At 36.0% G+C, this 19,207-nt stretch overlaps 1 protein-coding gene across 2 annotated transcripts in view; it reads left to right on the forward strand.

Annotated features, from left to right (window-relative positions):
* The window catches only part of CAB39 (calcium binding protein 39), an 85,531-nt gene that overhangs the window by 21,822 nt on the left and 44,502 nt on the right, over window positions 1-19,207 (forward strand). For both annotated transcript variants that reach the window (XM_031452370.2, XM_064485255.1), the window contains exon 2: window positions 13,685-13,840. In XM_031452370.2, the coding sequence (XP_031308230.1) occupies window positions 13,727-13,840 (114 nt within the window). In that variant the 5' untranslated portion in view covers window positions 13,685-13,726. The remainder of the gene's footprint in view (window positions 1-13,684; window positions 13,841-19,207) is intronic.

The raw sequence follows: 19,207 nt of genomic DNA on the forward strand, positions 1-19,207 counted from the left end.
ACCTGATGCCTACTGAAATTGCTGCCAGGTGTGATGATGTAGTCTGTCAGTTTACTTCTAGGCCTAGTAATTTGCCTCTGGCTTTGCTTAGACTGAGATGAGTCTAGGAATGGAAAGTATATTATATCATCATTGGAATCTGTTTCTAAAAAACATGTCTATAAATTCATTTTTTTAAAATATTCTCAAGTCACAGACCTATACTTTTGAAAAATCTATCAAATTTAAATGTTTAACATCATCCTTATTTAACATGTATTTTAGTATAGTTACTATATGTAAAAAATACATTCTGCACCCCTCCCCCAATAACTTAAGTAGGTGGTAATTGGAGAAAGGTCATGAATTCATGTTATAGTGGATTTCTTGATCGATTTTTTCCCCACAACTAAGCAGTCCTGGTATGAAAGTTGCTTCACTGTCAAACTGGATAATATAATGAGGTTTGTTAAATTAGTTTCTACTAGAACTAATTTCAGAAAAGGATGTTGTTTAATTATAAATAATTTCTGATATCTATAATATGAAATCATGTATCATATTTAATATGCAGTTACAAGCCTGATAGGAAATTTGGAATTCATAAAGAAGATAGATAAAGCTGGAAGAAAATGAAAATTTTGTACATTGACAAAAAGTTGAAATACAAATGGTAAACCAGAACATATTTGCAAAAAAAAAAAAAACTAGCTGAAAGGATAATATTCATAATTATAAATATCCTATAAATCAGTAAGAAAAAGACTCCAAACCCAGTAGAATAATGGGCAGTAGAGATGTACAATTTTGATAAGGAAACACAAATGGATAATAGACATGAAAAGGTGTTCATGTCGTCAATGATCAGTTCAAATCAAAAGAATCAAATTGATGAGTGGGTAGGAAGAGGAGAAGGTCAAGAAAATAGCATTTTTAATCTGATGGACCGGCAAAAATCAAAAAGATCAATAGGGCTTATGCTGGGTGGCTGGTGAGGAGATGGCTGCCCTCATGCACTGCTGATGGCAGCATAGATTGGCTTTTGGTACAAGCTACTGTTCTTCATGTTTTGACCCTCAGACTGCTACCTTACCCCAGTCAGAGCCTCCTTGTCTTCTGTCATTCTGGTATCTGATATACAGAACACTGTGGTCTTTTTGTGGCCAGAACAGCCCTTTGCTTTGTCATTCTTTATAGAAGATTGCTTCCTAAGGTGGACAGGTCAAGTATCATTTCTTTGGTTTTTATAAAGATGAAGAACTGACACATACACTCAGTGACTGTCCAGAGTCAGGTATGTCTGGCTGGTAGAGAGAAAGACAAGAAGTTTCTTTATTCTCACTCATTTTACATGACTTCCAGGAAAAAGTCAAGCTGGGCAGACAGGTTGGGCACAAAAGAGAAATACAGTAATGCATTAGAAATAAGACCTGAAGCCTATGTATGACCTGAGTATTTTTGCTGAAATAGTTACAAAACAGTCTGTCCTTTGGAGGAATGCTGCAGTGACCTCCTGCTGACTCAGAAAAGAGATGTGTTGGTCCAACAATTTCAGCTATGAAAAAAGTATGTATTTACTTATATAATGAATTTAAAAGACATTGTTAAATGTATATTTTGTGTGAAATTATTGACATAAAATATTTAAAAGTTTTGCCAAGCTGTGTTCATACAGAAAATTGAAATAAGGACGTAGACCTCAAGTTATATAACTCGACTTTATAATATTATTAAGCAGATTTGGAACTTGACGTTCATTTAGTCACAACTAGAAGAAAGACATTTAGAAGAGTACTCCCATTCATGACAACTTATTTTAGTCCTGAGCAAACTACCTTTCTTTTAAACAACAAAAGATACTTGAAAACTGTATTACTGGGCCAATACTAAACTGGAGCAAGAAGCAGATGTATAAAGAGCAAACTTTTCTGTGGAAGCCAGATTCAAGTCAGTGTGTGTGCGTGCGTGTGTGTGTGTGTGTGTGTGTGTGTGTGTGTGTGAATTTTTAAGGTTTTTTAAACTTACAAGAAAGATGGCAAAGAGCTCTGAAACATGATAAACTCCTAAGAATTAGTTATGTTCAGTTTGCTTAAAACACTGTCAACCATATTTTTAAGGGAATTCTAGAACTGTTTAAGTGATTGTTTGTACGTGGCCTGCCTATTTTCAGAAGGGATTTAAGGCAGCTTGAAATATTCTATTGTACTTAATTATTCTAGTTTTAGTCTTGGAAATCCACTATGACTGCATAGTCCACAGTGAAATGTGACGCTAGTTATATAGTTCTCTCCATAAGTGTTTGAGGTTTAATATGAGTTTCCTGTTTGTAAAAGTAATACATAGCTTAAAAAAAAAAAAAAAAGAGCCAGTGGCTTAAAAAATCCTTGTAAAATTACTTTTGTTTAAAAATCTACTAAAGCAAAGCCTTCTTCTATAAGGTGTCTCTTGCTTTGTTGTTCAAATAAAGAATGAATTTTATCATTAGAGCATATTTCAGAAACATTCATAATTTGACATTCTCTTGTTTAGTATAACTAAAAGAAACTTTCAAGGAATAACAGAAAGCCTGTTTTAGAACAAAAAAGTGAAATTATTTCTAAACATCACATTTACTAAGCCTATATTGTTAAGTATTTGATCTGTAATTCATTCAGAACAAAAAGCTATTAATTTAAAATAGGATTTTTCTCTAGAAATTTAAACTTGTGGGAATACTACTAAAGATCCATTTACCTAGTAATTTTTTTACTACTTTTGATTACGAAAAATTGTAATTAATGATCCGTATGACATATATAATTGGTACATTGAGCTTTAGGGTCATGGAGAATGTTCCACCAACAATAATCTGCTCTTACCTACACCTCTATGTTAAAAAGATTTGAAGTCTCTGACATTCTCTCTTTTTTAGAAATGCTCTGGAAAAATTATTAAGCATATGCCTGAAGGAGCTTTGTTTTAGTTAATAGGGCATTTTCCCAGAGGATGAATCCCTGGAGAAGCTCTGATCTCTCAGACCTGTGTATGTGTTTGGGAGACTTGTTTGGAGCTGGAAAGTAGTTCCTAGTTCTCGAGGCAATGTGCTTCTGATAACTTAACACAAAAGGAACTTGGGTTTTCAATGATGAGCAATAAAAATCCTCTCTAAAGTATATGGAACAGAGGTATTGGCCAGTTTTGTTTTTTTGTTTTTTGGTTTTTTTTTGGTAGTTTTTTGTGTGCGGGAAGGACAAGGGATATTCAGGGGGGTATCCTTTTCATATTTAATTCATAATAATCTTAAAATTGCCTTTTGTCTATTTGATCAGAATTTTAAAATGTTTTTAAAAAGTCACTTAATGAACATTTATTTCTGGTTACTGTTTTTGATAGTTTTCATACTTTTATGTTGTACATTTTTGTAATACTTGATCCGTATAAGATGACAGAACAAATAGAAAGAGAATTTGGAGTCAAGAGACTTGCCTTGAATCCTGATGCACACACTCAACATGGGATCTCAGGGCTGGCCTTTTATGTGAATCTTAAGATGTACAGGAAGTATTTACCATAGGAGCTGGGGAAAGTGAGAAGAGGTAGTTTCATGGATAGAAAGCATTCATAGACCTTGGATTAGAGAATACACGGCATAGTGTAATGCCCAGGTGATCAGTTTATTAAGTTTATTCTAATTTAACACTAATAAAAAGTCAATGCAAAAGAGCTATGATGATCTAAAACAGGATGGTTCTGCAAATTATGCCACAAACTTGAGAACCCAGATCAACCTTTTCAGTATTTCATCTTGGTTAATTACATGACTCTATTACACTTTAGTCAGAATTTTGCCATGCTTATATTCATGGCACAAACAACATACAGTTGGAGTTGCTAAGCTAATGTGGGTCCAGCTTTGTACATAGTAGTAGCTAGATTATAGATGCTTTCTTAGATTTCCTGCTCACTCACCCTGCAAGACCATCTCTAGTGGGTGAAGCAAACCCCAAACCACCCATACTTCAGTATGTATGTCTAATTAATAAGGATTTTCTTTTACATATAATACCTAACAAAATTAACAATAATTTCTTAATTATCATACCCAGTGTATAATTTTCCTGATTTGCTTGTATATCTTTTATAGTTTATTTGAATCAGGCTTCAGAGAAAATGCATACATTTAACTATTTCTAGTGAGTCTCTTTTATTACTTAACATCATCTTCGTGCCTTTCCTGCCCCTCTTCTCTCGTGCTATTTGATTTGTTGCCGAAACCCAATATTTGTCTTGTTGAGTATCCCTTGTTTTGGATTTGACTCAGTGCTTCCTTGTGATGTTGTTAAACTTGTTCCTCCATCCGCTGTGTTTCCTGTAGACTGATAGATCTAGAAACTTAATTAGATTCTTTTTTTTTTAAAGTGGGGGAAAGGAGGTCAAATATTTTTATAGGTAGAGCTTTGTACTTCCTGTGCATCCTATCATGAGACACATTGATGTCTGGTTTTCCTATTTTTAGTGATAGATCAGTGTGTTCCAAAGTATCAGGTCCAGTGTATCCACTGTGAAGTTCTCTTATCAACCTTTCACCTCTGATTTTGATGGCCATTGATGATTGTTGCCTAAATTGATGCTTATTTCATCAAGGATTACAAAATGGTGATTTTCTGTCTTTCTACATTATTAGCTATGTGAATCTTCTATAAAGAACTTTCCCATTCAACTATTTGGTTATCTCAAAAACAGGCTGTTACAGAAAAGATGGGATAAATGTGCCATTCCCTTTCTTTTATTTCCCAGTTTTTGGGGTGTTGAGTTCTCACAAACTCTAAGGTGACCAGTAAATTTTCCTTTTTAGTATTATAATTTTCAAGGATTTTAATGTTTCATATTAACTATATTATAGTTACTTATTATATATGATAATTTACAAATTGTACATGTAACTTTTAAAATTGAAGTACAGTCAATTACAGTGTATCAATTTCTGGTGTATAGCACAATGTCCCAGTCTTGCATATACATATATTCATTTTCACAAATTATATATGTAACTTTTAATTTGCATGTCAATTCATTGCAGTAATTTTTCTTTTTTTATACCCAAATTGTACTATCCTAGGCCTATGGGAGTCTTTCAGACTGGTTCCTGTGTCTTTTTTGGCATGACCCCATTCATCTTTGCTTTCTGAGGTAACATGTCCCAGGTTCACTTTATATATTTACTGTTCCTTCATGGAGCCCTTGTTCCTTTTATTGGGAATGATCTTGTACTAATTTTTTTTTTTTGAAAAAGCACTTTTATAATCAGTAAAAAACAGTATTACATGTACATTGTAAATATTTAACCTTTAGAAAAATTTAATATACAACTCACATTCTCGCTATCCATTATTAACCTTTGATATTTTTTCTCCTAGCATATGGGTTTGCATATTTAGATCACACACAGGAGAGAGAGATATATATACACATACATACATACATACACACGCACGTATACACACACACACACACTTTTGTATCTAAAGTGTTTTCAGTTAAAAAGATTGTGGGCATTTTTTCACATCAGTAGAAATCTTCAGAAGCTTTGATTTTTAAGTGACTTCACAATGTTTAATTATATTTCCTGAGGATTTTTTTCCTTTTTCCACTGTTTTAAATAATGATTCAGTTGCCATCTTAGTACATAAATCTTAGAGAAGCAGGTTTAAGAGAGAAGCATTTTTAAGTCTACTGATATATAATGAACATATTCATTGTCATATGAAAGATAATAGATAACCTGACAGATGATGCTAATAAGAGTTAGAGTCAAAACCTTGGAAATCCTTGCTCTTCCACTTTACTAACTAGCTTCATGGTATTTGAACAGATTATTCAATATTTTTGAGCCTTAGTTTACTCATCTATAGAACAGGAAAAAAAATGATTAAACTTCCCTTAGGAATAAAGGATCAAAAGAGTTCTACTCTTTCCTCAAGGATCAAAATAGACAGGTTGTTTGTTCTACAAATATTCTACAAGTATGTTCCAGACACTATTCCAGTTTCTGGGTTTACAGCAATGAATGAGTGAAACCAGCAAAGCCCTTTTCCTGGGACTGATGTTTATTTGCTCCCTTCTTTATTAATGTGTGTCTGGTAGTGGTGATCAGTGCTGGGAGAGCAGTGAAGCAGGATAAGATGAGATTTGGGGAGAGCGCTATTTTGGAAATATTGGTCAGGGAGGGCCCTGTGAGTAAAATGAGGGAGAGAACTGTGGAGATTTGAGCTAAGATCTCTCCATGAACAGTCTGGGGAATGTGCTTAGGTCTGGCACTGGAATGGCAAGCCAGGCAGTGTGGCTGAAGCCAGAGAGGAGGAGATCACAAGGAGTCTTGCAGGCCTTGGTCAGCAGTGTGGGTTTTATTCTGAGTGAAATGGGAGGTCATTGGGGGAGAGGTTAAACAAATAAGTGACGGGGCTTTGTAAGCTGTGAAGTATATAGTACTTTAGGAGAGATCTTACGTTATTTTGAATACTGCTACTATTACCACCGAGGCAACCATCTGATTTGCCATCTAGGCTATTAAAAACTGTCATTTGACTCCTGCATACTGTTCAGTGTCGAACATCATTGGGCTGGTCAAGATCTATTAATTGCAAAGCACCTGTCAAAGCCTCGTATGCTCTTGAACACTTAATTTTGGTTTTGACATAGTTGATGATGAGCTGTGTATTTGGTAGCTTTGGTAATTAACCAAAAGATTCAGCTATTTCTTAAAGTTACTCATGGTTTATTTTAATGGGGCTCAGTGTCATTGGATCTTTTTTTTTTCCCTCATCTTTTTTTCTTGAAGTATGGTCAGTTTACAATGTTTTGTCAATTTCTGGGGCTCAGCATAATGTTTCAGTCATACATATAAGTCACTGCATCTTATTTGCAGCTTATAAGGGTGTATATCCCATCCTTCCAAAAACTGAATCAGAAGTTTTAAATGCAGTTTTAAAAAGGATAAGATCACTCATTTTATATTGCTGTACAGTCTGTGTGGATATCTTTTTTTTTTACACGCATTTTGGTTCTGGAAATAATAGTCACGAATCAGATTTTAGAAGGGAAAAAAACCCCACATAACTATCCTTTCCTACTATTTGGATTTTACCATATGCAAATGCTGTGCTAAGCACTTGAAACACGTGCAATTCTTGTACCAAGTTGTGAGGGAGCAATTGTTTCTCCTGTTTTAGGAGAAGAGGAAAGGGAGCTTAGAAAAGTGTAAGTCACATAAGTGAAATCAGGATTGGGACCCAGGCTGTCTTTAAACCCCATGTAATTAACTACTCTGCTTTATATGATTGCCCTGCCTTACTGTATAGATAGTCTACCACCTAACACAGTATCTGGCATATTGTAGATACTTAATATTTATTTGAATCAAGTAGCATTAACCTGGAAGCAGGGGATTCAGTCTCAGAGCCATCTATCTAAAAAATGGATTCAGATGTGTACTACATTTCACACTTTCCATGACTACTTAATTAAGTACCTTAATAGTTCTTGTGTACAGCGGTCTCATTGTATGCAGTTTTTTCATTTGAACACAAAGTTTGTGAGTCAGATGTAGCAGATATGTTAACATAGTGTCCTGTGAACTCAGCTGTCTAGGAATGTGTTGTCATTCAGCAGCTTTTCATTATTGTCTCTAAACATTGACACCCACACCTACACATGCCAGAATGGTGTCTGCTTGAGAGCAAGCACTCTTGGTGCCTTGAGTTTGTAGCACATAGTGTGTGCACAGTTGGTTCTTGAATGAATGAATGTCCTAATTAGTGGCTTATGAACCATTTGGCTACTTTTCAGTATTTGTCAGTACATACGTAACTAGAGTTAGTTACAGTTAGGGATGTGTTGCACAAGTCAAAAGCAGTCAGAGTGCCTAAGAAGGGCAGTGCCTAACCATCTTGACTCTAGTGATGTTAGACTTCCTGGGTTCCCAGTGGGTGTTCTGTGTGTTACCCAGCAGTTTCTTGGGGGTGGAGTATTAATACTCTTAGGAGTATTAACCTAAAAGAGCAGTGATTTGAAGTTTTTGTGCTTTGTAAGATAGAAGTGACCATTTCTGCTATCATCTGGTCTCCATCTGTTTTGGAGAAAAGAGTAGATTCCCAGTGCAAAAGACCACAAATACAGAGCAAGTAATAAAAAGACTGTTAATCAAACTGTTAATACTAGCTGTCCCTGTAGGCTTTGCAGGTGGTTTTCACTTTCTACCTTGTGTAGTCCTTTAGTGTTTGAATTCTGAATGAACACTGTAACCATTTTTTTTAAAGCTAGAAGTTTAACTCTCAGTGATGGACATAGATGCAGGAATAGATAGAAAGGCTTCAATTATTCTGATCCCCAGCCTAACTCTTCTCCCCTCTACACCAAGGATATAGAAGCTAGTTGAGGACTATGCTTATGTGAACAATGACACAAAAAGCATCTCCTCTCCCTTTTTAAGTGATTTCAGCAGATCAGTAAACGTCCCAGCTATTGTGACAACCACATTTCCAGAACATCTTGGGATGATTTTGGCCCCATTGACAGCCACTTGCCCTATGTGGAGAATAGTGAGGGTCTCCACTTGATGTCTGTAGGGATAGAAAGATTTAGAAAATAGAATTTACTGAAATTTTGAACTGATTATATGGAAGAGTTAATGAGTGGGAAGAGTCTGCTGTAAAGACCAAGTTTTGTGATTGGGTGAACAATGGATCCATTCACTGTGAAGGGGAATTTAGAAAAATAAGCAGGACTTGGGGATGACGTTTGAGTTGCAGGAGGACATCTGTAGGAAGCAGCGGTTGGAACTGCAGGCTGATTGGTTGGGGCTGGAGATAGATTTCAGGTTGTTGAAAACATGGGTAGATGAGATCACTCAGAATATGGGTAAGAAGACAGCAAAGATAAAACCTTGAAGGACATCAACATTGGAATAGAGATGAGTCATTGAATTAAAGGCAGAAAGAAAGGGCATTTGGAGAGACAGGAAAACAACAAATGCATGAAAGCTAAGGGGTGTGCAGTGCTAAATGTTCATGCAGATTCCTTTCATGCAGTTTTAGCATGTAATTTCATAAATATTAATTTTAATATAAAAGCATGCTAAATTATTCCCCACTCCTGTCCCCACTCCCCCTAGTTTTCGAGTTAAATTTCCCTTCTAACTCTTTATCTTTGGGATTCAAGCATACACCCTGATTACCATTAGGAGCAGGCTTACCCCTAGTTTGAGAAATGTAGGTGTGGGTTTTCCACAGCCCTCTTTATAATTCCAACGGTGACTAGCTTTCTCCCAATGGCATTAGTAATTTTGACTCAGCCCAAGGAATCCTGCGGCTTATTATGAACCTTTTTTTTTTTTTAAGGGATGGGGGAAGTAGGTATTTGATAACTAAATTATTTAAATTATAATATGTATTTTTGTCCATTTCCTTCGTGAACTCCAGTTCTGTCTAAAATACAGTTTAGGCAAAACATAGTTTAAGAAAACACTTGAACATACAGAAAATTGAGTAAAAATGAAAATCCATATATCCAACTAGATCTAAAAATTAAGGTTTTTGCAATATTTGCATGTGTGAGATAGTTGCCATATTAATGAACAGAAAAGACCTCAGTGTGGCTGGACCTCTGTAATAGAGGCCAGAGGGCTGTGCTGCTAAGTTGGGGATGGGTAAAGCCTTGAACGCTGTGGTAAAGAATTTGGATTTTATCATAAGGGCAATGAAAAGTTACTGAAGGGCCTTGGTCAGTGGATTCTTGTTATTGTTCCCTAAAATTCTTTCAAATGCTTATGATAAAGGGGGGAAAGTGGAAATGAGAGGCAAGCAGATGGTTATGGTAAAAGGTGTCTTTTAACTATCTTAACCTTGCTTAATTGTTGTTACTTCCAGCTTGGGCATCTGCATACTCTTGGGATTGTCAGTTCCAAAACTCAGACATGTCCCTGTGTGTTTCATGTCCTTCAAGGACACAGAGCCTTGTGAATAGTCTGCTTGATGGTGGACCAGCCGCCTGTGAAGTTACCATCTCCACTCCTAGGAGGAAGCATTGTGAGCTGAAGAGTCCACTCTCAGTGGTGCCTTTACTGTCATTTGAGCCTTGTTGGAAGGTCATGAGTTGTTCTGTGAAGGGATTAACCTCTGTTGCTTGTAAGGACTGAAGTAAGGAGACTGAAGCTTCATGTTCAACTCTTAAACTGTTTGTATTTGGTTCCAAATTTTCATGTTCCTCTTTATTGTCTGTCACAAAAATCAATTAGTGATTCAGGAAAACTAGTTTAGTCACCAACTTTTTTTAAAAAACATAATTGAATAAAATAGAAAATATCAGTTTTGGCGGTGTGTGTGTGTGTGTTTGTGTGTGTTGTGCAAGTGCACATGTGTAACATTTTAAATAGTTTTCTTATAGATCATAATCAAAGTTTGAAAAACACTGCTGGTCCTATTGGTTCTATCTGATTTTCAAGATTAGTAAATTGGCAGCCTTACTTTTCTCTGTCATTCAGCCTTCCATTCAAATTTTTTATGAGTAGTATAAAGGATACTTTTTATGTGTTAACGATAGATTGTTTTATATTATCCATTGATTTCCTTAAACTTAGTTTTTATGTTTATTGAAGTTATACATGTGAAATCGAAGGAGACAAATAGTTACAAAATGTGTTTGTAAGTAAAAATACCAGTCCTCCACACTTTTCCTGCTCCCTAAAGGTACCACCTCTTTTGACTGGTTATTTTGTTATCTTTCTCCGTGTCTTTAATGAACGTACTTAAGGACACATCCATGATTTCACCATTAACCTGTAACATTTGTCTCAGTAGCTGCTTTTGTTTTCTTTAGTATATGCATTGTAAAGTCAGTAACGCAATAAATACTTAGTTGCTCTATGCATATTAATCTAACATTTATTAAAAACTATTTCTTAAAGCATTATGCTTCTTAGCCTTTTAGCAGTGTTCTAGGGACATGTGTTGTCAACCTGCTTGGTTACCAGTTAGGAACCATTCATGAATTTTAACCTTACCTAGGTTTTCAGTTAATTACTTAAGAAGTTGGATCACTGAGTAGCATACATTAGTATAAGATATGTAAGCTTAATACAAAGCAAATTCAGGCATAAGCAGTTTCCAATGCAGGAGTTTTAAGGGGTTTTATTTCCTTGTTTTTGCCCCTCAAGCATAAGAATTGGTGAACCTGAGGAGTAAATGAAAGAAATAAAAGGATTTGTTTAATTGCTGCACTCATACTTTAAGAGCTGTGTGATATAGTTTTTATTTATATATTTGATAATAAAGTTATACACTTCTTATTTATTCCTTTACTTAGTAGTTATAGTTAAATGTATTTTTAAAGCAATAAATTTAAAGTGTGTATATGAGAGAGGGAGGGAGGAGGAGAGAAAATAAAAGCATGCCAGGACAGCCTCACCACCATGGCTGGATTGGAGCCTGCTGAGGAGTGTCCACTGCTTGTTTGGGGTACTTGTTCCTAATTGTATTTCCTCAAAGTGCAGTCTTCCTAATTTGTAAGTTCTGCAAAATCCTGGCTGCCCAGGGTATTAATTAGGAGGAATGATTGTATCATGCTTCCCCTTTCCCTCACAAAAGCATTTTATACATATGTTGTCTTCAGCCGCTGTACTCCTTCTGCTGTGACCAACATTTAGTATGTGGTAGGACTTTTTAAGACCCCTTTTGCCCTGAAAAGTCACTTCTTCCACCATTGAGCCAGAGCTGAAAATATCTCTGTTGCATAGCACCCTAACACTTCCTGCAAAATACCATGAAACATTCCCACCCTCCACCCAGCGTTGATTTGTAGCATCACTGCCATTATTTGTGGAGTACAGATAGGGAAGATTATATCTTCATAGGATCTGTTGTGAGTGTGAATCCACTGTGTTTATGGAGAAGCAACCTGCATTGCCCCCCACCCCTCCTCCAAAAAAAAAAAAAGATTAAAAAGAAAAAAGTAATGGAAAAGAATGATTTGGGATTTGGGCCCCATTTAGCCAAGTAATCAGAGAGAGAATGTAACAGCCACTTGGGAATAACTTACCTGTAGTTGATCCAAACCTCTTGTCATAGAAAAGATATTTAGAATTTTGAGAACCTGTGTTTGAGGACATTTCCCTTTGGTTAATGAAGATGCGGTTTTAATGTGATTGAAAAGGGATTTGCAAGCTGAGATAAGGTGAACTATATAGATGATATCTTGGTATAGAGATTGTCAGAATAGATCATATCAAAGCATTGTCTAGAAATAGCATACCTGTTCATGATTTAATTGTAGACTTAACACTGGCGTTCATTTGCATGTTCTTTTCCCTAAAGGTTTATTTGTAAACAGATATGCAGATCACTATATCTCAAACTTTAGAGAAAAAACATTCCAGTACTTTCTTCAAATGAAGTCTTAGGCAGAGGTCAGAAGAAGCGTTACTATGATGCTATGCAACAGAGATATGTTGACGGGGGAAACAATAGGGTTAAGATAGCCAAGACCCACCTCTTCCCACTTGGCAGAAGTGGGCAGTGGGTGCCAGGGGCAGTTAAATATAGGAGTTTCAAACTCACAGTTTGAAAACCGCTGATCTAAGCAAACTGTAAGGTTCTTCTCAAAAGTGTTATCTTTTGGTATCTCGTATGAGGTTGTTTAATGCCTGTGGGTATAACTTCTTTTAGTTTATTTAGTGAAAGAAATTGTAACTTCCAACATGTTCCTAAGTTACTTCCATTGTTTATACTGTTAACTTTGTTTTTCATTGTGACTTCTTGGAATAGTTGATGTCCTCTTTCTGGATGATGTAATATTGTGGTTTATGTGGTTGAAGTGTTGTTTTCTGCTGACCACAAAAAAATCGAGAACTTCCAGAATTTCATTATCCCCAGAGTTTTATCCCTTGAGTTCCTTCATAAGAGATAGTTGTATCCAGGCAGTAAAAGTACACCGTCACTTAAAGGATTTGGGGATCTGATGAGAGATTTGTCCAAGGCTCTGTCCAAGGTTCTCTCCAGCCCTGAGACCATAGGACTGACTGAAGAGGAGGATGGGTGTGCCCACCAGAGTGATTGGGAGGAAGCAGCATGAACACAGGAAAAGGCCTCCTCTGGAGAGACAGGGAGAGGGCCTGTTGCTAGTGCTTTTTGGCTAAGTTCCTTACCTAACTTTTTACTTCAGTTTCCTCAACTGTACAATAGAGGTGTCTATTAATCGGAGGTATAGTGTCGTGATTAAGGATATTTTGCATCAACACAGACCTGAGCTGGTTTTCCCCCTTAGTACCTTAAGCCAGTTTCTTAACCATGTTCAACTTCGCCTGTAAATGGGAGTGATACAGTGTCTGTGTGGGAACTGTTTGAAAGGATCCCATAGATGATGGGTTAAATTGCTTAGCGGGGACCAGGCAGTACTAGTTGCCCTCCCTCATCAGCACCATCATGTTCCTCCTTAAATGGATGGTTAAGAGAGCAAGGGATTAAAACTGTGATTTGAAAAGTACAAAGTGTTCTGTAATTCTAAGATATTTCTTTATTATCATTTCTCATATATTTATTTGTTTCCAAGTACTAATTTTGAAAGTCATATAAAATAACTTTCTCGAACACTAGTTTTCTTTTCAAAGGAGGATTTAGAAAGCATGTCTTCTGTCAGCCTCACTTTTCCTCACTTGTTCCTTGTGCTGTGTCCCCAGGTGAAGCAGGCAGAGCGCAGTGAGGCGCCTGTCGCTGCCGCCATGCCGTTCCCCTTCGGGAAGTCTCACAAATCTCCTGCAGACATCGTGAAGAACCTGAAGGAAAGCATGGCTGTGCTGGAAAAGCAAGACATTTCTGACAAAAAAGCAGAAAAGGTATGTATTTGGCTTCCTCTTATATTTTCAATATTTTGATTAGGAGCAAATATAAGACAAATTATGAGGTGATTTCTAAAAATCAGTAAATCCCAATTTGGGTTTATTTGGGGTTTTTTTGCATTCTTTTTTTTATTGACGTATATTCAGTTTACAATGTGTCAGTCTCTGGTGTACAGCATAATGTTTCAGTCGTACATATACATACATATATTCTGTTTTCATATTCTTTTTCATTATAGATTACCACAAGATATTGAATATAATTCCCTGTGCTATACAGTAGAAACCTGTTTATCTATTATATATATAGGAGTTATATCTATATTTAGGGTTTTAAAAATATAGTCCTAAAGTGGCATTTGCTGCGGCTTAAACACCATGTGTTTTCTGTGGTACTACCATCTAAGAATATATTTCTAACTTTTTTCCTCCATTTCTCATTAGAGGTTTTCAATTTTATTTAGATTTCAATTTTTTTTCATTGTTGAAGTGGTTTATCTGATTCCTGGAATCAGTGTTTGCACAGTAGTCCTCCTGGGGAGATACCTATCCTGGTTTCTTTTTGTGTTCCCTGTATCCATGATGAGTATCTCCCTCTACCCAGGCACCACAGTCCAAAACCTGACTTTCATCCCAGTCTGTCTCCCTGCTAACTAAAACATCATCTTTCAATAAACAGTATGAACCCCTACTTACTAAGGGGTTTATGGGTTGATCTCAGTTTCCATTCCTACTTGATGAAAATCCTTACGACTCTTCTTATGGACCTTAGCTGTAGCCTCCTTGCTGCTCTTTCTGAAATATCTCCCCTGCTTTAAATCTTCAGTGCAACCTTCTCAAGGGGCACACAAGACCCTCCGTGACCTGGTCTGTGCTTCTCTGGGTGAATTTGAACCCCTTTCTTCCTTATTCTGTATGCTTTAACAATCTCAGCTTACCTCTGTTCGTTGAAAGCAATTTAAGTAAATAATCAGCTACACTGCCTTTGTCTTGTTTTTACCTGTTCCATTTTCACCTCAGCCCCAGTTCACCTTTCAGAACCACCCTATTCATTTCTTTACTCCAGGTGGCTTCCCAGAATGCTCCATCTCCTGGCCTTACCCTTAACCCCAAGAACAAGTCTCTACCATTTGGTTCTTCCTTTGTAAATGCCAAGACTGCTGCCATCTTCAACATGATTTTATTTGGGTTGTATTTTTCTTCCTTACTAGACCTCAAGCTCTTTAACCCATGTGTCATTTCTGGCCCACCTGTGCCTTCCACAGTACCTGATTCCCATGGGCTGGATGCCTGATGATTCATTGAATGAATGTTTGTTTGGAGCAACATCTTCCACCCTATCTTTTATTTTAGGTTGTTTTCGGTTTTGAGTTGGTAGTTAAACTGATTAACTTTTACCATTTTTTAAAAATCTGAGACTCTGTGGTTTACCTGTGTTCTTATAAGGAAAAGAAGTTCACATTCATGGGATTAAGATTTGTAAGTATAGGCTATTTAATTAGTATATTTTTCTGTCATTGAAAGCAATCTACAATTAATAAAATTTTCTATTATTCAACTTTACTTTAGATCTTCCATGAAAATTCTAGATAATTTCTTGCATACTTACACTAAGTAATGTGGATAAATGTTAATGATGTGATAAAACTAACTCATTTTAAAGATGTCTGGTTTAACAGAAGATAGCTGAGTTCTCATATCTGTGTTTGCATTCAGTCTGCTGTTACGTTATTTTGGTTGAAGTATATAAAGAAAATCTGGCTTCATACAGATATATAATTGGAAAAGGGAAAAGTAGTTTAATAGCTTTTCAGATAATTTTGAATATTTTTTGATATCACATCGCAATTTGACAGTTGATAGTTTCTTGTTTATAATAGACTGAAACTATGTAAATGAACTTTTCATACTCTGCACTTTGAAAATATCCTTTATCCATGCATGACTTTGTAACATGCACTGGTCATTTAAAAAGTTCTGAATCACTGACTTACACATCTTCCAAATGTTGACACATTATTAAATATAAAAAAAATCACATTTTAAAATATCACCACTGTGATCTCACCAGAAAAGTATGTTTTGGGAAGTGGTCAGACTTATTTATGGTGTATTCAAATTTCAAAATTCAAATTTGGCAACAAATACTGTTGGTTGTTTTCCCTAATTAAAGTGACAGGTTCACTCTGTTTATTTTTGAGAAAATGTCTGCCAAATATACAAGCCTGAATAATTTGTCAGTTTTTCGTTCAAGGAAAAGTGATCCTCCATAAAGAAAACAGCTTGTTCGGCTCATAGCTCAAACATTATTACCCAAGTACTTTTCCTTAAGATAAGCAGCTGTACTTCAGTAAGGGGCAAAAGGTGCTTTATGCATTCTTCCCATTTATCACACCAAATGTTAAAAGGATGTATGTATACTCAAAGGTCAAAATTTAATAAAATGAAATTTTTTCTGCTTCCTCATGACATTTTTAAGTGAAACTGGCCTTTTTTTGTTAACTGAGTGCATGATGATGAGGACTACAGTGATAGCTAGTCTAGTATAGTTCGTTGTCACTGCCTTGACTTGGGCTATGAGTCAACACCAGTGCAGATGGCAACAGTGGAAAAAGGCACATTATGTGTTGGCATTGATATGAAAACAGTTTTGACCTCATAGACCCCTTGAAACAGAGGTGAGAATTCCTGCTCTAACCCTAAGCAAGAATAGACCTCTTGCTATTAGGATAAACAGAGCAAAGAAAAATAGTTGAGTTTATGAAAAATAAATTTTATTTCAAAGGAAGGGGACATCTCTGAAGAGCAGTCCATGCAAATTACTTATTCTGAAATAGATGAGGAATAGAGAGGAAAATCCTGGACTTTCTGATTTTACTTTTATCAAGAGTCAAATGGAAATAGCACTAATGCAGATGGTAAACAGAGAACTGAGACTTGAAAACATTGCAAAGATGAAAATCTAACCATTAAATTAAAAACCATGAAAAACAACTTTGACATCATACTTAAGACTGAAAACTTGAAGGTAGTCCCATTAAAACCAGGTTGCTTGCTATAACTTGTTATTTAGCATTGTTCTGAAAATTCTAGCCAATTCATGAAGAAGTGGTTTAGAAATAAAAAACACAGCTATTTCCAATAAAGAGGGGAAATTTCAGTGTTAAGATATTAATATATCTTTACAAAAAACAAGAGACTCAGTGTGAAAATGAGAGTTCACTAGGGCAGCTAAATACAAAATTCATAGCTTCCCTAAATACTAATCAAAACTATCTAAAAATTGTAATTTTTTAAAGTATTTTGTTTACTTTACAACAAGAACAAAAGTAAGGTGTTTGGGAATACTTTCATCAGGAAGTATGTCGAACCTATATAAAGAAAACTGTAAAAACTTATTCAGAGGTACGAAAAAATACTTGCTCCATGTTATTGGATGGAATATAGTTAAGATGCCATTTCTTATCAAATTAATTTTTAAGCTTAAAGCAGTTCTATTCAAATCACAGCAGGAGTTTTTTATACCTTGACAAGAAATGATTCTGAAGTCCTGGAAGAATAAACAAAATAGCTACAAAGTTGTGCTACAATTTAAGGAATATGAATTCTATTTTGTTTTGGAACAAAACATGCATTTCACACATCCACTCGTAGTCTTCCCAGTCATGGTTAATGAAACTCCATCCTTCCAGTTCTTCAGGCCAAAAGTTTTGAGTCATCCATGACTCCTTTCATACTTCCCAAATCCAATTCATGAGCAAATCCATCCACTTTATTGGGGTGGGGGTGTTAAAAAGCCAGAATCTAATAACCACTTCACCCCGTTTTCCTAGTTACCACCCTTGGCTGAGCTACCATTATCCTTGCTCTGGATTACTACAGTGTTCTTCTAACTCATCTCTCTTGCCTCTTCACAACCAGAATGATTCTTTCAAAACATGCGTCAAATAATATTTCCCTTAGAGTAAAAGTCAAAGTCCTTACAAGGGCTGAACTAAGTTCTACAGGTCAAATCCTGCCTACGCCTGTTTTTGTAAGGCTTGTAAGCTAAGAATAGTTTTTACATTTCTAAAGGGTTGGTTTAAAAATATGAATATACAACAGACTTTATGTGGCCTATAAAGCTTAAAATATTTACTGTCTGATGCTTTTACAGAAAAGTAAATGTCCACCCTTCTCCTGGCCAGTCAGGCCCATGACCTCAGTGGTCCCTTCTGCTAATATTCCCCCCGCATTGGTGTCCTTTCCTCATGCACTCTGGTCACACTCCTGCCTTAAGGCCTTTGCATTGGGCTGTTCCCTTTGCCTAGGATGTTCTTCCCCCAGCTCTCCGCTTGGCTTACTCCCTTATTGCCTTCAGGTCTTTACTCACGTGTCCCTTTTCACCCAGCCTGATGCTTAAAATGCAGCCTTGCCCCCGGCATGTCTGTTCCCCCTAATCTTGCTCTATTTTCCATTGTATCACTTAACATCTTTAATATACTTAATGAGGTTTGTTTATTGTTTCTTCCCTCTGTTAGAACATAAGCCCTCCAAAGACAACTCAGTAACTATTTGTTATTGAGTTTACTGAAAATGGAATACAGAGTTAACATGAAAACACTGGCACCTTATAACTCTTCTAAACCCTTAATTTCTACTGAATAGGATGAAGCGTATTACTAAGAGTGTTGTAACAATTTGTATATTGAGTTTATGATCAATAAGAAAGTATCACAGCCAAGTATCTTCTGAATTTTATGATGGTGGCCAAGTATCACATTCCCTTTTAGTGATACCACCCACAAAAATAGTTTAATGACCCTTCTCAAGAGATCTACCCTGTTGGTCCTAGTATCTTCCATATAATTTTGTGTTCATTAATTATCTTCCCCTGTAGTTTGGGATATTCAGTGGACATTTTTCATGACTGGATGAATAATTATACCTAGTGGATCTGATTAGTGGATAACTGAGCACCTAGGCAGGATTTTGGTATCTGTTGCAGGATACTGTCCCCAGTTCTAAACTTTCGATAGTATTTGTTATCATTGATTTATATGAGGAAAATTAAAGGGCTTAATTAACAGAATTTGTGAAAGACAAAAATTGGAGAAGGATAGAAGGCTCTACAGGTGACTAAATCAGGTGCAAAAGAAGGATCAGTTAGCTGGGGGTGGTGGGGTAGGGGTTGGAGGAAGGATATGATTATAATTAATAAACTGCAATATGGATAAAAGTACAGATCTGTACTACGGTCTAAAAAAAAGATGAGATACCAAGGGAGAAAATAAGACAGTCACTAAAAATATTTGATTAAACCAAAAGAAGGCAGAAAAAGAAGAAAAAGTAGGATTAAAGAACAGATGGACCAAATGGAAAACA

This window comes from Camelus dromedarius, chromosome 4 (genome assembly GCF_036321535.1).
Source record: "Camelus dromedarius isolate mCamDro1 chromosome 4, mCamDro1.pat, whole genome shotgun sequence".
Lineage (NCBI taxonomy): Eukaryota > Metazoa > Chordata > Mammalia > Artiodactyla > Camelidae > Camelus > Camelus dromedarius.